This window comes from Ranitomeya variabilis, chromosome 4, assembly GCF_051348905.1.
Source record: "Ranitomeya variabilis isolate aRanVar5 chromosome 4, aRanVar5.hap1, whole genome shotgun sequence".
NCBI classification, from domain to species: domain Eukaryota; kingdom Metazoa; phylum Chordata; class Amphibia; order Anura; family Dendrobatidae; genus Ranitomeya; species Ranitomeya variabilis.
The window spans coordinates 155,870,796-155,893,335 of NC_135235.1; the positions used below are offsets into that span (position 1 = coordinate 155,870,796).

Below are 22,540 nucleotides of genomic sequence, written 5' to 3' on the forward strand. Positions count from 1 at the left end.
GGGAAGAAGAAAAAAAAAAAAACTCAGAATCTTCTTTCTTATAATCCCTCTTCTGCAATGCATTAAACATTTAATACTGGCCTGGCAAACTGTTATGACCCCAATGGCGAGGGTCTCAGAGGAACGTGGAAATCTGCAGAATACAAAAATCCAGCTCATAGGGCAGTGGTAACTGGGTTGACCATATATCTACTCCTAACGCCAACACTAGAAGTAGCCGGGGATCATTCCTACGTTGATTCTAGATGACACGCGCCAGCCGGAGAATCTAGCTACCCCTAGTAGAGGAAAACAAAGACCTTTCTTGCCTCCAGAGAAGGGGACCCCAAAGCTGGATAGAAGCCCCCCACAAATAATGACGGTGAGGTAAGAGGAAATGACAAACACAGAAATGAACCAGGTTTAGCACAGAGAGGCCCGCTTACTGATAGCAGAATAAAGAAAGGTAACTTATATGGTCAACAAAAACCCTATTAAAATCCACACTGGAAATTCAAGAACCCCCGAACCGTCTAACGGTCCGGGGGGAGAACACCAGCCCCCCTAGAGCTTCCAGCAAAGGTCAGGATATAGATTTGGAACAAGCTGGACAAAAATACAAAACCAAAACAAATAGCAAAAAGCAAAAGGCAGACTTAGCTGATATAACTGGAACCAGGATCAGTAGACAAGAGCACAGCAGACTAGCTCTGATAACTACGTTGCCAGGCATTGAACTGAAGGTCCAGGGAGCTTATATAGCAACACCCCTAAGTAACGACCCAGGTGCGGATAAAAGGAATGACAGAAAAACCAGAGTCAAAAAACTAGTAACCACTAGAGGGAGCAAAAAGCAAATTCACAACAGTGTTCCCAGTTATACTTGGAATGGGGTTAATAGTCCCCAAATTTGGCACTCTAAGTGTTCAGAATACATATCCAAGTTACAGATGATTTTCATCAAAAGTTCCTTCTTTTGAAGCTAAATAAAAGACTGTTCAATTTGATAAATGTCACCACAAACCCTACTGGATACTATGAAAGAGTATAGAAAAATATATCTGAATAGTAAAAACATTGAAAACGTAATTGTGTTTGTGGAATAGTCGCAGGTATAAAACATTACCTATGTGAGCAGTATTTACTGTGACAAGAGTACCGGTTATCGGGCCAGAGTACATGGTCACTCATGAAAGAACTCACCTGGTTGTTACATGCAACAATAATGTGCTCCGGCTCTGGCATGATACTACTTTCCTGAGCCACAAGAGTATCCTTTGTTGAGCCTGGAAGACGGTAAGAAGAAAATAGCCCATAATATTGTTTCATACACATACGATGTCCAGACAGCTGGCCTCGAGCAAGGTCTACAGGCAGATCATGCCTAAAACATTGAAAAAAAAGGATTGTTATTGTAATCCACAATGAAATAATGCTGTCCTGTAAATATATTTGACTGTGCAATGAACATGGCAGCCAAAGGACGACATATGCCATTGTAGTGTGAATGTCCTCTTATGGAAATAAAGGCAATCTATGGCCTTGCTGACGAGCACAATTGTAGAGTGTTCATTACTAGGGTTGAGCGAAACGGATCGTTCATTTTCAAAAGTCGCCGACTTTTGGCAAAGTCGGGTTTCGTGAAACCCGACCCGACTCCAGCGTGGGATCGGCCACGTGGTCGGCGATCTTGGCACCAAAGTCGCGTTTTGTATGACGCCTTCCCCGCCATTTTTTCAGCCAATTAAGGAGTGTGGGCAGCGTGATGACATAGGTTCCGGCCTGGTTTCTGCGGCGTCATAGAGCTATATTACCGTTTGGGCTGCAGTGATTTCCGCAGTCAAACACAACATATGCTTTGCACGGAGGAGAGAGAGAGAGAGAGAGAGAGAGAGAGAGAGAGATATTAAGTAAATGTAAAAAATAATCCACATTGACTTGCGTTGGGTCTCGTGTTCCGGTCCGGAACCCGACTTTACAGTAGAATCGGCCGATTTCACGCGATCCGACTTTCGAGAAGGTCGGGTTTCACAAAACCCAACTCGATCCTAAAAAAGCAAAAGTTGCTCAACCCTATTCATTACTGTATAAGGGTGTGTGCAGAAGAACATGCAGCAGTTACAGTGACAGCGCTGTATACACCCAGCACTCCTCTCATGTGACTGCTATATACGAAGAGATTGAGCTCTCCCTGCACTCACAGTTGGGAGGATCATACTCCAAATTTGATATATGGAGTATTGCTCTTGTCAAAGTACTCTTTAGAAGCTATTTTCTCTATGAAGGCAGCAAAACAGTATCATTACCCCTATTACAAAATGTATACAAGTTACATTTACAGTTAAAAAAGGTTACTCTCTAAGTGGGAATTATTCTTTCAACAATCAGCATAAATTAATAGTATAGGAAAATATAAGAAACTTTGTAATATATCTTATCAGAGAATTGTCCTTTGTTCTCCACTTATGAGCCACTTTCTTCATCCCATCTGCCCACTAAATTCAATATCAGCTCTGAAAAACAGCCCAACTCCATCTTCAACATAAGATAGACTGTCAGAAGAGTGAGGTGTCAGGCTATACAGCCTATTTGATGTCTATGGAAAGGGGAGTGACACTGACAGATCCGTGCTACATTCCCTCAACCAAGTAATTTTTCCAGTCCTGGGGCTTGATTCCCAGCTACACTGCTCAATACTGCTGTATAATTTCCTTTATGCCTCTGCTGCTTCTGTTTGTGGACTACAAAAGGAGAAAAGAGCAGGAATCCTTCTTTCTGTGTACAGCATGTGGGAGAAATCACAGCAGTTAGTCAACTCCTACTAGCTAAGAAACATCTGAAAATTTGAAATAGGGGCTGTAGAGGGATACTGGTAAAAATGCAGGATACATGTGATAGACTGCAGATAAAAGGGATTCCAGCTCACTAGTCTTGCAGTATAACCCTCCTACATGTGCACAGGCACATGAGCTTGTCAGATGATAATGGTGAAAAGATATCTGGCACTGCATGAGTGGACTAAAATCTTCTAATATATTTCATTAAGAAAAATATAGACAGGACAGCTTAGTTAGCAAAACCGATGCATTTAGACCAGAAGGTCTTAATCATGGTCAACCTTGATTAAGACCTTCTGGTCAAAATTAATTTTCTTTTGCCGACTGAGTTGTCCTGTCTGTATTTACTGTATGTTCCTGAAATAAATTTGAAGATCTTAGTCCACTCACGGAGTGACGGTTATCTTTTCCTCATTAACAAGTAATATAATATCCAGGTAGAGATAGGGTTATTGCTCAGGTGACTTTAATACGTATGGGGCCTTAACCCCTTCACGTATGGTACCGCGTGAGGTGCATTCCCACAAACCGCCATACATGTACGGCGTGACGATTACACGGGCTCACTCCCAGCGCCGGTGCAATCATCAGCGAGTGTCAGCTCTATATTACAGCTGACATGCTGCAGCAACGCCAGCAATCCGTGCTAGAGCCCATCATGGGCGTTTAACCACTCAGATGCTACTGTCAAATGTGACAGCAATATAGATTGGCTAGCACAGAGAGGGAGCTCCCTCTCTGCTTTGGCACAACAAGATTGAGATTGCATTATGCCAATGGTCTCTGTGAGGAGCAGGCCTTGTTCTAAAGAAAGACTATTCAACCAATGGACATACAGCGGAATCCACAGCTCTAAGGGATGCAGACTTTTTCACCACAGGACACCAGTTACATCAATCTAATTGTTGTGTTCTATTAGAGATTTGCTTGCTCGTCAATTCAGCCTCAGGATTCAATGTTTCCATTCAGTGACAGTAAGCAGAGGAACATGTGCAGGCAGGATCTTATGCATGCATGAGGCCAGACATGAGAGTGGTAATCAAGGAAAGCAATCATTCCATTACTGGCAGTAAGTAATACAAAACTTAAAACATTCTCTCTCATTATTCTGGCATTTGGCAAATATGATTAATTATGGTAATCCTAATTGACCTAAAACAGGAAAGGTTTATTCTGATTTCGTGACAGATATTGAGAAAAACGTGTATATGTGTCTTTTTATATAGTGCATGTAAACTTCTGGTTTCAACTATAGTTACTGTTATGATCCCAGTGGCTTAGGATCACAAATCTAACCAGCTAAGTCAGAGACAATAGGACGAGCTCTGGGGATGTGGTAACTGGACTGACCGCAAAGCTGATCCTAACCAAACACACTAAAGGTAGCCGTGGAACGTTTCCTAAAATCCTAGACGTCTCTTCACGGCCTGAGAAACTGACTACCCCTAGAGATAAAGTAAGACCTCACTTGCCTCAGAGAAATAACCCCAAAGAAATAGAACAGCCCCCCACAAATAATAACGGTGAGTAAAGAGGAAAAGACAAACGCAGAGATGAAACAGGTTAAGCAAATGAGGCCCGCTAACACTAGATAGCAGAAAATAGCAAGGGATCTGTGCGGTCAGTAAAAAACCCTATACAAAAATATCCACGCAGAGAATGCGAGAACCCCCACACCAACTAACGATGTGGGGGGAGCAACTCAGCACCCCAGAGCTACCAGCAAGCAGAGAAATCACATATTAGCAAGCTGGACAAAACTCATAATATTCTAGGAACATATTGAACACAGATGAGCAAGAATAAGCAAACAGAACTTAGCTTCTCTTGAAGAGACTGGTAACGGATGTAGACAGGAGCAAACAGAATAGCACTGAATACAACGACAGCAGGCATAGACTGAGATTCCAAGTGAGCTTAAATAGAAAACCAGCCCACAGATAACGAGACAGCTGATGCCAGTCACAAACCTGCAGAAAGACAGCACTCACACAGTACCACTTGTGACCACAAGAGGGAGCCCAGAAATAGAGTTCACAACAGTACCCCCCCCTTGAGGAGGGGTCACCGAACCCTAATCAAAACCCCCAGGGCGATCAGGACGAGCCACATGGAAGGCACGAACCAAATCGGCCGCATGAACATCAGAGGCGACAACCCAGGAATTATCCTCCTGACCATAGCCCTTCCACTTAACCAAATACTGAAGCCTCCATCTAGAAATATGAGAATCCAAGATCTTCTCCACCACGTACTCCAATTCGCCCTCCACCAGCACCGGGGCAGGGGGCTCAACAGAAGGAACCACAGGCACCACATACCTCCGCAACAAAGACCTATGGAACACGTTATGAATGGCAAACGACGCTGGGAGGTCCAAACGAAATGACACCGGGTTAAGGATTTCCAAAATCTTAAAAGGACCGATGAAGCGAGGCTTGAATTTAGGAGAGGAAACCTTCATAGGAACATACCGAGAAGACAGCCCTACCAAATCCCCAACACGAAGTCGGGGACCCACACCACGACGGCGGTTGGCAAAGCGCTGAGCCTTCTCCTGTGACAACTTCAAATTGTCCACCACATGGTTCCAAATCTGCTGCAACCTATCCACCACAGAATCCACCCCAGGACAGTCAGAAGGTTCAACCTGACCCGAGGAAAAACGAGGATGAAAACCAGAATTGCAGAAAAAAGGCGAAACCAAAGTAGCAGAACTAGCCCGATTATTAAGGGCAAACTCGGCCAATGGCAAAAAAGTCACCCAATCATCCTGATCAGCAGAAACAAAACATCTTAAATAAGTTTCCAAGGTCTGATTAGTTCGCTCAGTTTGGCCATTCGTCTGAGGATGGAAGGCCAATGAAAAAGACAAATCAATGCCCATCTTAGCACAAAAGATCCGCCAAAATCTGGACACAAACTGGGATCCTCTGTCAGACACAATATTTTCAGGGATGCCGTGCAAGCGAACCACATTCTGAAAAAATAGAGGAACCAAATCGGAGGAGGAAGGCAACTTAGGCAAGGGCACCAAATGGACCATTTTAGAAAAACGATCACACACCACCCAGATGACAGACATTCTCTGAGAGACTGGAAGATCCGAAATAAAATCCATGGAAATGTGCATCCAAGGCCTCTTCGGGACAGGCAAAGGCAAAAGCAAACCGCTGGCACGAGAACAGCAAGGCTTAGCCCGAGCACAAATCCCACAGGACTGCACAAAGGAACGCACATCCCGCGACAAGGAAGGCCACCAGAAGGACCTAGCCATCAAATCCCTGGTACCAAAAATCCCAGGATGGCCTGCCAACACCGAAGAATGAACCTCGGAAATAACTCTGCTGGTCCATCTATCTGGGACAAACAGTCTCTCTGGTGGGCAACGGTCAGGTTTATCCGCCTGAAATTTCTGCAGCACTCGTCGCAAATCTGGGGAAATGGCAGACAAAATCACTCCCTCTCTGAGGATACCAGCCGACTCTGAAACTCCCGGAGAGTCAGGCACAAAACTCCTAGAAAGAGCATCAGCCTTCACGTTCTTCGAACCAGGCAGGTACGAGACCACGAAATCGAAACGGGAGAAAAACAACGACCAACGAGCCTGTCTAGGATTCAGCCGCTTGGCAGACTCGAGATAAATCAGATTTTTGTGATCAGTCAAGACCACCACACGATGCTTAGCTCCCTCGAGCCAATGTCGCCACTCCTCAAATGTCCACTTCATAGCCAACAACTCCCGATTACCAACATCATAATTCCGCTCGGCAGGCGAAAACTTTCTTGAAAAGAAAGCACAAGGCTTCATCACAGAGCCATCAGAGCTTCTCTGCGACAAAACAGCCCCTGCTCCAATCTCAGAAGCATCAACCTCGACCTGAAAAGGAAGAGAGACATCAGGCTGACACAAAACTGGAGCCGAAGAAAACCGGCGCTTCAGCTCCCGAAAGGCTTCCACGGCCGCAGGAGACCAATTAGTTACATCAGAACCCTTCTTGGTCAAATCCGTCAAGGGTTTAACCACGCCAGAAAAATTAGCAATGAAGCGACGGTAAAAATTAGCAAAACCCAAGAACTTCTGAAGACTCTTAACAGATGTAGGCTGAGTCCAGTCATGAATAGCCTGGACCTTGACTGGGTCCATCTCAATAGTAGAAGGAGAAAAAATAAAACCCAAAAAGGAAACCTTCTGTACTCTGAAGAGACATTTTGAGCCCTTCACAAATAAGGCATTAGCACGCAGGACCTGAAATACCATCCTGACCTGCTTCACATGAGACTCCCAGTCCTCAGAAAAGACCAAAATGTCATCCAGATACACAATCATAAATGTATCCAGATATCCTCGGAAGATGTCATGCATGAAGGACTGGAACACAGAAGGAGCATTAGAGAGTCCAAAAGGCATCACCAAGTACTCAAAATGGCCCTCGGGCGTATTAAATGCTGTTTTCCATTCATTCCCCTGCTTAATACGCACAAGGTTATACGCACCACGAAGATCTATCTTGGTGAACCAACTGGACCCCTTAATCCGAGCAAACAGATCAGATAATAATGGCAAAGGATACTGAAATTTGACCGTGATTTTATTTAGAAGATGATAATCTATACAAGGTCTCAGAGAACCATCCTTCTTGGCCACAAAAAAGAATCCAGCACCAAGAGGGGAGGAGGACGGGCGAATATGTCCCTTCTCTAAAGACTCCTTTATATAACTCCACATTGCGGCATGTTCTGGTACAGACAAATTAAAAAGTCGTCCCTTGGGGAACTTACTACCAGGAATCAAATTTATAGCACAATCACAATCCCTGTGAGGAGGCAGGGCACCGGATCTGGGCTCATCAAATACATCCTGGTAGTCCGACAAAAACTCAGGGACCTCAGAAGGAGTGGAAGAAGCAATTGACACCAAAGGAGCATCGCCATGAATCCCCTGGCAACCCCAACTTGAAACAGACATAGCTTTCCAATCCAGAACTGGATTATGGGCCTGCAGCCATGGCAGACCCAAAACGACAACATCATGCAGATTATGCAGCACAAGAAAGCGAATCACCTCCTGATGTACAGGAGTCATGCACATGGTCACTTGAGTCCAATACTGAGGCTTATTCTCAGCCAATGGTGTAGCATCAATACCCCTCAGTGGAATAGGGAATTCCAAAGGCTCCAGGACAAAACCACAGCGCCTGGCAAATGACACATCCATCAGGTTCAGGGCAGCACCCGAATCCACAAAAGCCATAACCGAGTAGGATGACAAAGAACAAATTAAAGTAACAGACAAAATGAATTTAGGCTGTATAGTACCAACGGTGACAGATTTAGCGATTTTTTTTACGCGCTTAGAGCATGCTGAGATAACATGAGTTGAATCACCACAGTAAAAGCACAACCCATTTTGACGTCTATGATTTTGCCGCTCAATTCTGGTCAAAATTCGGTCACATTGCACAGACTCAGGTCTCTGTTCAGAAAACACCGCCAGATGGTGCGTAGATTTGCGCTCCCGCAAACGCCGATCAATCTGAATGGCCAAAGCCATTGAGTCATTCAGACTTGCAGGCGTAGGGAACCCCACCATAACATTCTTAATGGCTTCAGAAAGACCTTCTCTGAAATTTGCAGCCAGGGCACACTCATTCCATTGAGTAAGCACCGACCATTTCCGAAATTTTTGACAATACACCTCAGCTTCATCCTGGCCCTGAGAGAGAGCCAGCAAGGCCTTTTCTGCCTGGTTCTCAAGATTAGGTTCCTCATAAAGCAGTCCAAGCGCCAGAAAAAACGCATCCACATTCAGCAATGCAGGATCTCCTGGCGCCAGGGAGAAAGCCCAATCTTGAGGGTCGCCGCGTAACAAGGAGATAACAATTTTAACTTGCTGAGCGGAATCACCAGAGGAACGAGGTCTCAAAGAAAGAAATAATTTACAATTATTCTTAAAATTCAGAAACCCAGATCTATCTCCAGAAAACAACTCAGGAATAGGTACTTTTGGCTCAGACATAGGACTGTGAACAACAAAATCCTGAATGCTTTGCACCCTTGCAGCAAGATGATCCACACTAGAAGTCAGACTCTGAATATCCATGTCTGCAGCTGAACTCAAAGCCACCCAGAGATTAAGGGGATGAGAGAAGCTGGACAGACTGCAGCAAAGGGAGAGGGAAAAAAAAAAAAATTGTACTCAGGACTTCTCTTATCCCACTTCTGCGATGCATTAAACACTTTTCAGGCCTGCTGTACTGTTATGATCCCAGTGGCTTAGGATCACAAATCTAACCAGCTAAGTCAGAGACAATAGGACGAGCTCTGGGGATGTGGTAACTGGACTGACCGCAAAGCTGATCCTAACCAAACACACTAAAGGTAGCCGTGGAACGTTTCCTAAAATCCTAGACGTCTCTTCACGGCCTGAGAAACTGACTACCCCTAGAGATAAAGTAAGACCTCACTTGCCTCAGAGAAATAACCCCAAAGAAATAGAACAGCCCCCCACAAATAATAACGGTGAGTAAAGAGGAAAAGACAAACGCAGAGATGAAACAGGTTAAGCAAATGAGGCCCGCTAACACTAGATAGCAGAAAATAGCAAGGGATCTGTGCGGTCAGTAAAAAACCCTATACAAAAATATCCACGCAGAGAATGCGAGAACCCCCACACCAACTAACGATGTGGGGGGAGCAACTCAGCACCCCAGAGCTACCAGCAAGCAGAGAAATCACATATTAGCAAGCTGGACAAAACTCATAATATTCTAGGAACATATTGAACACAGATGAGCAAGAATAAGCAAACAGAACTTAGCTTCTCTTGAAGAGACTGGTAACGGATGTAGACAGGAGCAAACAGAATAGCACTGAATACAACGACAGCAGGCATAGACTGAGATTCCAAGTGAGCTTAAATAGAAAACCAGCCCACAGATAACGAGACAGCTGATGCCAGTCACAAACCTGCAGAAAGACAGCACTCACACAGTACCACTTGTGACCACAAGAGGGAGCCCAGAAATAGAGTTCACAACAAGTTACATTCCCAGAGGTATGTAATTTCCAAAATGGGGTCACTTAAGGGGGAATTCTGCTCTTCTGGCACTTAAGGGCTCTGTATATGCAGTCTGCAAACTATTCTATGATAATTTGTTTTCCAAGGGTCAAATAGTGCCCCTTCTCTCTTGAGCCTCGCCATGATGTAAAACAGTACTGTACAGTCACACCTGGGGTGTTGCCACATTCAGCAAAATTGGAACTCCAATACTTGCAGGAAAAATGCATTATTTAATTTTCACTGCTCAAGGTTATAAAAATGTATGAAGCACCTGTGGGTTCCAAGTGCTCACCACACCACTGGATAAGTTCCTTGAGGGGTGTAGTTTGCAAATTGGGGTCAATTGTAGGGGTTTCTCCTGTTTTGGCATATCAGGGTCTCTTTAAATGTGGCAAGGCATCCACTATCTCTTCCAGCCAATTTTGTGCTCCAAAGGTCAAATGGTGCTTCTTCCCTTCTGAGCCCTGCCCTACACCAAAACAGTAGTTTCCCACCAAAAATGGGGTATTGGTGTACTCAAGGGAAATTGCGCAGCAAATTGAGTTAGGGTTGAGCGAAACGGGTCGTTCATTTTCAAAAGTCGCCGACTTTTGGCAAAGTCGGCGTCTCATGAAACCGAGCCGATCCCAGCGTTGCATCGGCCATGCGGTACGCGACTTTCGCGCCAAAGTCGCGTTTCAATGACGCGAAAAGCGCCATTTCTCAGCCAATGAAGGTGAACGCAGAGTGTGGGCAGCGTGATGACATAGATCTCAGTCCCCACCATCTTAGAGAAGGGCATTGCAGTGATTGGCTTGCTTTCTGCGGCGTCACAGGGGCTATAAAGGGGCGTTTCCGCCGACCACCATCTTACTGCTGCTGATCTGAGCGTAGGGAGAGGTTGCTGCCGCTTCTTCAGAAGCAGGGATAGTGATAGGCAGGGTACATAAAGCTGCAAACCGCTTGTGCTGTAGCGATTTCCACTGTCCAACACCACCTTTTGTTTGCAGGGACAATGGAAGCTACATTTTTTTTTCCTCAGCGCTGTCGCTCATTGGGCTGCCCTAGAAGGCTCCCTGACCCTGATAGCTGCGTTGCTGTGCCTGTGTGTGTACGACGCTGTGCAAACCAACTGCTTTTTTCAAAGCACAAATCCTCTTGTTCCTTCCTTTCTGCACAGCTATCTTTTTTGTTTGTCCACACTTTTTATTTAATTTGTGCATCAGTCCACTCCTTATTGCTGCCTGCCATACCTGGCTGAGATTACTGCAGGGAGATAGTAATTGTAGGACAGTCCCTGTTTTTATTTTTATTTTTTTGTGGGAGATTAAGATTGGCATTTCTGCTAGAGTGCCATCCCTGTGTGTGCCATCTCTTACTCAGTGGGCCATAGAAAGCCTATTAATTTTTTTGCTTGATTTGGGTTCTAAAATCTACCTGAAAAAAAATCACTACATCAATCAGTGGGAGAAAAATATTGGCCTCAGGGCTTGTGTGCCACTCCTGACTCCTGTGTGTGCCATCTCTCACTCAGTGGGCCATAGAAAGCCTTTTTTTTTAAATTATTTGGTTTCTAAAGTCTCCCTGAAAAAAAATAAATAAATTCAAACAGTGGGAGATTAATATTGCCCTTTCTGCTTGTGTGCCACTCCTGACTCCTGTGTGTGCCATCTCTCACTCAGTGGGCCATAGAAAGCCTATTTATTTTTTTGCTTGATTTGGGTTCTAAAATCTACCTGAAAAAAAATCACTACATCAATCAGTGGGAGAAAAATATTGGCCTCAGGGCTTGTGTGCCACTCCTGACTCCTGTGTGTGCCATCTCCCACTCAGTGGGCCATAGAAAGCCTATTTATTTTTTATTATTTGGTTTCTAAAGTCTCCCTGAAAAAAAAAAATAAATTCAAACAGTGGGAGATTAATATTGCCCTTTCTGCTTGTGTGCCACTCCTGACTCCTGTGTGTGCCATCTCTCACTCAGTGGGCCATAGAAAGCCTATTTATTTTTTTGCTTGATTTGGGTTCTAAAATCTACCTGAAAAAAAATCACTACATCAATCAGTGGGAGAAAAATATTGGCCTCAGGGCTTGTGTGCCACTCCTGACTCCTGTGTGTGCCATCTCTCACTCAGTGGGCCATAGAAAGCCTATTTATTTTTTTGCTTGATTTGGGTTCTAAAATCTACCTGAAAAAAAATCACTACATCAATCAGTGGGAGAAAAATATTGGCCTCAGGGCTTGTGTGCCACTCCTGACTCCTGTGTGTGCCATCTCTCACTCAGTGGGCCATAGAAAGCCTATTTATTTTTTTGCTTGATTTGGGTTCTAAAATCTACCTGAAAAAAAATCACTACATCAATCAGTGGGAGAAAAATATTGGCCTCAGGGCTTGTGTGCCACTCCTGACTCCTGTGTGTGCCATCTCTCACTCAGTGGGCCATAGAAAGCCTATTTATTTTTTATTATTTGGTTTCTAAAGTCTCCCTGAAAAAGAAAAAAAAAATAAAACAGTGGGAGATTAATATTGCCCTTTCTGCTTGTGTGCCACTCCAGACTCCTGTGTGTGCCATCTCTCACTCAGTGGGCCATAGAAAGCCTATTTATTTTTTATTATTTGGTTTCTAAAGTCTCCCTGAAAAAGAAAAAAAAAATGAAACTGTGGGAGATTAATATTGACATTTGTGCTTGAGTGACAGTCCTGCGTGTGTGGCATCTCTGTGATTTGGTGCCACAGAAAACAGAGTGTGTAACATTGTGCCTGATTTTCCTTGTGGTCTCACCAACCTGTTAAGGGATATTGAAATCATACTGAAGTTATAGCTCACCGTGTAAGTTGTTTGACAGCAACAAATAAAGTTACTTAGGTTAAGTTTTTAAAACAATGAGGAAGTCTGGTGCAACAGGTCGTCGTGGCCGTGGGCGTTCATTGTCAGCTGGTAATGATGGTAGTGGTAGTGGAGCATCAGATGATCGTGGGGATAAAAATATTCCACCTAAGTCTGGAGCTGTGGAGCCAGTTTCGTCGTCTGGCTACACAAGGCCTCGAACGCTCTCTTTTCTGGGAGTAGGAAAACCGCTTTTAAAGGCGGAGCAGCAACAGCAAGTTTTGGCTTACATTGCAGACTCAGCCTCTAGCTCTTTTGCCTCCTCTTCTGAAACTGGTAAATGTAAAAGCAGCGCGTCGCTTGTGGATGTTCACGGTCAGGGACAAGTCGCTTCCTTGTCCTCTTCAGCAAACACTACAACAAGAGAGAAGGATGCAGCAGGCGACACAACGGGTAACTCCATGGAGCTCTTTACACATACCTTCCCTGGCTTAGAAAGTGAAACACTTAACAGGCCATGCCCATTACAAGTAGATTCTGACATGGAGTGCACTGATGCACAGCCACAGCCAGAGTACTATGCTGCTCCTTTGACTCAGACCACCACATTGCCCTCTCAGGGTACTGATCCACAATCAGACCCTGATGAGACTATGTTGCCCCGCCACGAACGCTATACCACCGACCGACACAGTGACACAGACGAAGTTGCACACGCGCTCGAAGAGGAGGTAATAGATGACCCAGTTGTTGACCCCGATTGGCAGCCATTGGGGGAACAGGGTGCAGGCGGCAGTAGTTCAGAAGCGGAGGTGGAGGAGGGGCCGCAGCAGGCATCAACATCGCAACAGGTTCCATCTGCCGGGCCCGTATCTGGCCCAAAACGCGTGTCAAAGCCAAAACCTGTTGGAGGACAGCGTGGCCATTCGGTTAAAGCTCAGTCTGCAATCCCTGAAAAGGGATCCGATGCTAGGAAGAGTGCAGTCTGGCATTTTTTTAAACAACATCCAATTGATCAGCGCAAAGTCATCTGTCAAAAATGTTCAACTAGCTTAAGCAGAGGTCAGAATCTGAAAAGTCTAAATACTAGTTGCATGCATAGACACTTAACCACCATGCATTTTCAAGCCTGGACTAACTACCAAACGTCCCTTAAGGTTGTAGCACCCTCGGCCAATGAAGCTAGTCAGCAACGCAACATCCCTTCCGTCACTGTAAGGCCACCATTTTCCGCACCACCGGCAGTATCTGTGCAGGTTTCTTTGCCAGCCAAAAGCAGTCAGGGTCAGGGAATCACCAGTTTTGTAGGAGGAAATATTGCATCTAGGGCACCGGCGGAAACAATACCGTCTCCAACCGTCTCTCAGTCTGCCATGTACACCGGCACACCCGAAAGTTCCACGATCTCCAGCTCTCCAGTCCAGCTCACCCTACATGAGACTCTGGTTAGAAAAAGGAAGTACTTATCCTCGCATCCGCGTACACAGGGTTTTAATGCCCACATAGCTAGACTAATCTCGTTAGAGATGATGCCCTACCGGTTAGTTGAAAGCGAAGCTTTCAAAGCCCTGATGGAGTACGCTGAACCACGATACGAGCTACCCAGTCGCCACTTTTTTTTCCAGAAAAGCCATCCCAGCCCTGCACCAGCATGTTAAACAGCGCATCGTCCATGCACTCAGGCAATCTGTGAGTACAAAGGTGCACCTGACTACAGATGCATGGACCAGTAGGTATGGCCAGGGACGTTATGTGTCCATCACGGCACACTGGGTGAATGTGGTGGATGCAGGGTCCACAGGGGACATCAATTTCGGGACAGTTGTGCCTAGCCCACGGTCTAGGAAACAGTTGGCTGTAGGCGTTCCCACCCCCTCCTCCTCCTCCTCCTCGTCCTCCTGCAGAAGCTACAGCTCTTCCACAGACCGCAGTCGGCCAACCACTCCATCGGCAGATGACACTGTTGCACACCAGTTGTCCCATTATGGGCCAGCTACTGGCAAGCGTCAGCAGGCTGTATTGGCTATGAAGTGTTTGGGCGACAACAGACACACCGCGGAAGTTCTGTCCGAGTTCTTGCAACAAGAAACGCAGTCGTGGCTGGGCACAGTAGATCTTGAGGCAGGCAAGGTAGTGAGTGATAACGGAAGGAATTTCATGGCTGCCATCTCCCTTTCCCAACTGAAACACATTCCTTGCCTGGCTCACACCTTAAACCTGGTGGTGCAGTGCTTATTGAAAACTTATCCTGGGTTCTCCGACCTGCTCCTCAAAGTGCGTGGACTTTGCTCACATATCCGACGTTCGCCTGTACACTCCAGCCGTATGCAGACCTATCATCGGTCTTTGAACCTTCCCCAGCATCGCCTAATCATAGACGTTGCAACAAGGTGGAACTCAACACTGCACATGCTTCAGAGACTGTGCCGACAGAGGCGGGCTGTTATGTTTTTGTGGGAGGATACACATACACGGGCAGGCAGTAGGATGGCAGACATGGAGTTGTCAGGTGTGCAGTGGTCGAAGATACAAGACATGTGTCAAGTCCTTCAGTGTTTTGAGGAATGCACACGGCTGGTTAGTGCAGACAACGCCATAATAAGCATGAGCATCCCCCTAATGCGTCTGCTGATGCAAAGTTTGACGCACATAAAGGATCAGGCGTCTGCACCAGAGGAAGAGGAAAGCCTTGATGACAGTCAGCCATTGTCTGGTCAGGGCAGTGTACAGGACGAGGTAGCGGGCGAAGAGGAGGTGGAGGACGAGGAGGATGATGGGGATGAGTATATTTTTAATGCGGAAGCTTTCCCGAGGGCACTGGAAATTGGTTGCGTGGCAAGGCCGGGTTCTGGTTTTTTGAGGGACACAAGTGACGTAGATTTGCCTGAAACTGCCCCTCAACCAATCACAACCGGAGATTTGACAACTGGAACTTTGGCCCACATGGCGGATTATGCCTTACGTATCCTAAAAAGGGACACACGCATTACGAAAATGATGAACGATGACGATTACTGGTTGGCCTGCCTCCTTGATCCACGCTATAAAGGCAAATTGCAAAATATTATGCCACATGAGAACTTGGAACTAATATTAGCAACCAAACAATCAACTCTTGTTGACCGTTTGCTTCAGGCATTCCCAGCACACAGCGCACGTGATCGTTCTCACACGAGCTCCAGGGGGCAGCAGACTAGGAGTGTTAGGGGTGCACACATCAGAAGTGGCGTTGGACAGAGGGGTTTTCTGACCAGGTTGTGGAGTGATTTTGCTATGACCGCAGACAGGACAGGTACTGCTGCATCAATTGAAAGTGACAGGCGACAACATTTGTCCAGTATGGTTACTAACTATTTTTCATCCCTTATCGATGTTATCCCTCAACTGTCATTCCCATTTGATTACTGGGCATCAAAATTAGACACCTGTCCAGAATTGGCAGAATATGCATTGCAGGAGCTTGCTTGCCCGGCAGCAAGTGTCCTATCAGAAAGAGTATTCAGTGCTGCAGGTTCAATATTAACCGAAAAAAGGACTCATCTGGCTACCCAAAATGTTGACGATCTAACATTCATTAAAATGAACCACAACTGGATTTCGAAATCTTTTGCCCCACCTTGCCCGGCCGACACCTAGCTTTCCTATGAAAAGCTCTTGCCTGTGTACTACTGTGAATTACTTTTCTAATGTCTAATTTTCTGCAGCTGATTGTCCAGCATACGACATGTTTACACCTCCCTAAATGGCCAAACTCCCCACACGGGGCCGTGGTATCGCGACTTGGCGCAAGCACCCGTGAGACAGCTGTTTGTCTGAAGAGGTGGGTGTGCTCGCTTTTGGTCGATGGCATTGCTACTGGGTCCCTCATAGTACAATAAAGTATCTCTGGCGGTGGTGGTGCGCACCCAACATCAGACACACTGTTGTAACATGAGGGGCCCTGGGCCTGTACCGCCGGCCACAAGAGAGTTCACCCACCCCCAGGTCAAACATTGCTCTACCACTTCCACAGTTATCTCTCACACTTCCACCAATGTTTAGTCTATGCGCTGACATCCTTCCATACCTGCCCTGACAATACCATTGTGTTAAGTAAGCTGCGGAGACACCATCACGTGTTTCTCAACGCAAGCAATGAATAGCCAGGCCTTTCTCCGGGAAGGAACAACCACGGGAAGGGCAGCATCCAATAAAGGAGAATATCCAATAAAGGAAGACCACCTATGCCAAGCATGGTATCCATCCACAAACAGCTGTTTCGGGGTTTTTGCCCCTCATCAGTGTGGAGTAGGAAACTGGCTATTAGGAGCAGTGCCTGGTGAAAGGCTATGAAGGAACAGATGAATGACCTCGGGGAGACCAAAACATCCAACACTGCGGAGACACCATCACGTGTTTCTCAACGCAGCGATCCAGAACACTGCCCCCATCCCTTATGGGAAATATGCAAACGCATGTAAAGTAAGCTGCGGAGACACCATCACGTGTTTCTCAATGCAAGCAATGAATAGCCAGGCCTTTCTCCGGGAAGGAACAACCACGGGAAGGGCAGCATCCAATAAAGGAGAATATCCAATAAAGGAAGACCACCTATGCCAAGCATGGTATCCATCCACAAACAGCTGTTTCGGGGTTTTTGCCCCTCATCAGTGTGGAGTAGGAAACTGGCTATTAGGAGCAGTGCCTGGTGAAAGGCTATGAAGGAACAGATGAATGACCTCGGGGAGACCAAAACATCCAACACTGCGGAGACACCATCACGTGTTTCTCAACGCAGTGATCCAGAACACTGCCCCCATCCCTTATGGGAAATATGCGTTTGCCCGTGTACCCCTGGAACCAATTATAAAGTGCCTACAGCCAGCCCATTTTATTGTGTTAGGCCTTCGAAGCCTGTCTGCGGTCCCTCCTTCCACTAGGCCTCCACTGACCAGACCACTGTCTGCGGTCCCTCCTTCCACTAGGCCTCCACTGACCAGGCCACTGCTGCCCGTGTACCCCTGGAACCAATTATAAAGTGCCTACAGCCAGCCCATTTTATTGTGTTAGGCCTTCGAAGCCTGTCTGCGGTCCCTCCTTCCACTAGGCCTCCACTGACCAGACCACTGCTGCCCGTGTACCCCTGGAACCAATTATAAAGTGCCTACAGCCAGCCCATTTTATTGTGTTAGGCCTTCGAAGCATGTCTGCGGTCCCTCCTTCCACTAGGCCTCCACTGACCAGACCACTGTCTGCGGTCCCTCCTTCCACTAGGCCTCCACTGACCAGGCCACTGCTGCCCGTGTACCCCTGGAACCAATTATAAAGTGCCTACAGCCAGCCCATTTTATTGTGTTAGGCCTTCGAAGCCTGTCTGTGGTCCCTCCTTCCACTAGGCCTCCACTGACCAGACCACTGTCTGCGGTCCCTCCTTCCACTAGGCCTCCACTGACCAGACCACTGCTGCCCGTTTACCCCTGGAACCAATTATAAAGTGCCTACAGCCAGCCCATTTTATTGTGTTAGGCCTTCGAAGCCTGTCTGCGGTCCCTCCTTCCACTAGGCCTCCACTGACCAGACCACTGCTGCCCGTGTACCCCTGGAACCAATTATAAAGTGCCTACAGCCAGCCCCTTTTATTGTGTTAGGCCTTCGAAGCCTGTCTGCGGTCCCTCCTTCCACTAGGCCTCCACTGACCAGACCACTGTCTGCGGTCCCTCCTTCCACTAGGCCTCCACTGACCAGGCCACTGCTGCCCGTGTACCCCTGGAACCAATTATAAAGTGCCTACAGCCAGCCCATTTTATTGTGTTAGGCCTTCGAAGCCTGTCTGTGGTCCCTCCTTCCACTAGGCCTCCACTGACCAGACCACTGCTGCTCGTGTACCCCTGGAACCAATTATAAAGTGCCTACAGCCAGCCCATTTTATTGTGTTAGGCCTTCGAAGCCTGTCTGCGGTCCCTCCTTCCACTAGGCCTCCACTGACCTGACCACTGCTGCCCGTGTACCCCTGGAACCTATTTTACAGTGCCTACAGCCCGCCCATTTTAGTATGTTAGGCGTTGGAAGCCTGTCTGCGGTCCCTCCTTCCACTAGCCTCCACTCACCTGACCACTGCTGCCCGTGTACCCCTGGAACCTATTTTACAGTGCATAGAGCCTATTATTTTATTTTATTTAATATTAATAAAGCCATGATGGACTACGCTGTACCACGCTATGAGCTACCCAGTTGACAATTCTTTTGCGAGAAAAGCCATCCCACCCCTCCACCAGCATGTTAAATACCACATTGTCCTTTCATTCTGTCAATCTGTGAGTCCAAAGGTACACCTGACAACAGACACATGGAGCGGAAGGCATGGCCACGGAAGGTTACGTGTCCTTTGTGGCGCAATGGGTTAATGTATTGCATGCATGGTCCACACAGGGGACAGCCTGGTAAGTCTGTCTGCAGTCCCTAATTCAAGTTGTCCTCAAATGAATAAATCTGAGCTTCTACCTTCTGGCTCTGATTAACTGCTGTTTTTAAAAAAATTGGTGGTTCCGGCCTACTAACGGTGTCTGCCCCTGCCTGGTGTTGTCCTCAACTGAATAAAGCTGAGCTTCTACCTTCTGGCTCTCATTAAGTGCTGTTTTTTAAAAGATTGGTGGTTCCGGCCTACTAACGGTGTCTGCCCCTGCCTGGTGTTGTCCTCAACTGAATAAAGCTGAGCTTCTACCTTCTGGCTCTGATTAACTGCTGTTTTTAAAAAAATTGGTGGTTCCGGCCTACTAACGGTGTCTGCCCCTGCCTGGTGTTGTCCTCAACTGAATAAAGCTGAGCTTCTACCTTCTGGCTCTGATTAACTACTGTTTTTTAAAAAATTGGTGGTTCCGGCCTACTAACGGTGTCTGCCCCTGCCTGGTGTTGTCCTCAACTGAATAAAGCTGAGCTTCTACCTTCTGGCTCTGATTAAGCTTTTTTTTTATTTTTAATTGCTGGATGGGGCCTAATACCTCTGTTTGCTGCTCCCTGGTGTTTGTCCTCAACTGAATAAAGCTGAGCTTCTACCTTCTGGCTCTGATTAACTGCTGTTTTTAAAAAAATTGGTGGTTCCGGCCTACTAACGGTGTCTGCCCCTCCCTGGTGTTGTCCTCAACTGAACAAAGCTTAGCTTCCACCTTCTGACTCTCTTTAAGTGCTGTGTTTTTTAAAATAGGTGGTTATGGGCCTACTAACGGTGTCTGCCCCTGCCTGGTGTTGTCCTCAACTGAATAAAGCTGAGCTTCTACCTTCTGGCTCTGATTAAGCTTTTTTTTTTTTTTTTTTTTTAATTGCTGGATGGGGCCTAATACCTCTGTTTGCTGCTCCCTGGTGTTTGTCCTCAACTGAATAAAGCTGAGCTTCTACCTTCTGGCTCTCATTAAGTGCTGTTTTTTAAAAGATTGGTGGTTCCGGCCTACTAACGGTGTCTGCCCCTGCCTGGTGTTGTCCTCAACTGAATAAAGCTGAGCTTCTACCTTCTGGCTTTTGGCCTACAGTAGCAAATATTAAACTGCATTTGGCCTATTAGTGTGTTTGGGCCCTTAAAACAGTGTCTGCTGCTCCTGGGTTTGCTACTCCACTCAACAAAGCAATGCCGCCTGTTTAGTCCTGTTACCAATTTTGAACTGCATTTAGCCTACTTTATTCTTTGGCCCTATATCTGTTTCCTCCTCATCCTGCCCATTCCCCAGCCACTGCTAGATGAGTCTGCTGGTACATTGACCTAGACCACTACATTCCCCTTGCACTCTACACAGCCAGAATCTGACCCTGCTGAAAGTAAGGTTCCCCTTCCCGCATGTTGTACCACCTTACACAGGGACAAAGAGGAAGGTGCAGATGAAAGTGCAGGTTCCTTCATCAGGTGGGGGGGCATACTTGTTGGCGACGTCACTGGCACAGGGCCCCTCAGAGTACGCAAAAGTGTTGCTGCCGGTGGGAGGCGCCCCCGCCGTGCAAACACACCGCTGTACTTTGAGGGGCCCTGTGCCAGTGCCAATGCCAACAAGTGGGCCCCCCTGCTTGCTTAGGATCACAGCACTTGCAAACTTGACATACTTACCTCTCACTGCTCCACCGCCGTGACGTAGTCCACGTTTCCTGTGCCCACTAAAACCTTGAACCAGCCCTACCCCCCACAACGTTTGCCAAATGACCCCAATTTCCAATGCCCAACTATTATTATAAAGTTAATTAAGATTGACAAGCTTCAGAAACAAGAATGGATGTTTTTGGCATTAAAATGGGCACTGTAGGTGTTTTCCTGGCCTCCACTCACTGCCGACTATGCTTCCCCATTGACTTGCATTGGGTTTCGTGTTTCGGTCGATCCCCGACTTTTAGCGATAACACTGGTCAACAGCATTTTTGGTGCCAAAGATATTTCATCGAATTTAGGGTATTTTTGGGGTGCTGATTCTGAATATGTCATCAGTTTTGCCAGATTGGCTCAAGTTTTTGAGATTTTTGGTATCTTATTTATAGCACTTGTTGGTAAATGCGACGCATCATCTCATTAATTTCTTTGGATTAGTACTTGAACTGAGCAGTTCTCAATATAGTTTTGCGTTAATTAGTGTTCTAAAAGTTTGTTCATAGCTTGATTTTTGCACTAACTTTATGTTGTTGTCTGTTTTCCAGTGAAAAGCATGAACTCATCAAGAAGAAGTTGTCTTAACGATCCAGACTCATTCTGCTACATTTGTGGTGAATACACACTGCCAAAACATAGAAGAAACATAACAGACTTCGTAAAAAAAGTGTATTTTGCCTATTTTGGGGTTATGCTTGGGGACCAAGACAAGTTTTGGGCACCACACATAGTGTGCAAAGCATGTATCGAATTATTACGAAAATGGAGCAAAGGACAAAGAAAAAGCTTCAAATTTGGTGTTCCAATGGTGTGGAGAGAGCCAAAAAATCATCATGATGACTGTTATTTATGGTAAACACAGGTACAGGCACATCTTCACAATGAGGGACAGGCCTTCTTGCAGATTCCATGTTACTCCCATTTTCGTTTCTTATGCTTATTGAATCCTTGCACTTGCACTGCACAGAAATAACAGTCATCATGATGATTTTTTGGCTCTCTCCACACCATTGGAACACCAAATTTGAAGCTTTTTCTTTGTCCTTTGCTCCATTTTCGTAATAATTCGACACATGCTTTGCACACTATGTGTGGTGCCCAAAACTTGTCTTGGTCCCCAAGTATAACCCCAAAATAGGCAAAATACACTTTTTTTACGAAGTCTGTTATGTTTCTTCTATGTTTTGGCAGTGTGTATTCACCACAAATGTAACAGAATGAGTCTGGATCGTTAAGACAACTTCTTCTTGATGAGTTCATGCTTTTCACTGGAAAACAGACAACAACATAAAGTTAGTGCAAAAATCAAGCTATGAACAAACTTTTAGAACACTAATTAACACAAAACTATATTGAGAACTGCTCAGTTCAAGTACTAATCCAAAGAAATTAATGAGATGATGCGTCACATTTACCAACAAGTGCTATAAATAAGATACCAAAAATCTCAAAAACTTGAGCCAATCTGGCAAAACTGATAGCATATTCAGAATCAGCACCCCAAAAATACCCCAAATTCATTAAAATATTTTGGACACCAGAAAAAATTTTTTTTTTTGTTGACCTGTGTAATCGGCCAACTGCACTCGACTCGACTCTGGACAAAGTCGGGTTTCACAAAACCCGACTCGACCGTAAAAAAATGAAAGTCGCTCAACCCTAAATTGAGTGGTCCATTTTCTCCTGTTACCTTTGTAAAAATGAAAAATTTGGGGCCAAAGCAACATTTTTGCAGGAAAAAAATATATTTTTTTCATT

The 22,540-nt window shown here is 45.9% G+C and overlaps 1 protein-coding gene across 1 annotated transcript in view; it reads right to left on the reverse strand.

Annotated features, from left to right (window-relative positions):
* Window positions 1–22,540, reverse strand: part of CHAT (choline O-acetyltransferase) — a 327,907-nt gene that overhangs the window by 220,181 nt on the left and 85,186 nt on the right. Inside the window, exon 6 of the mRNA XM_077259349.1 lies at window positions 1,183–1,363. Coding sequence (XP_077115464.1) covers window positions 1,183–1,363 — 181 coding nt within the window. The remainder of the gene's footprint in view (window positions 1–1,182; window positions 1,364–22,540) is intronic.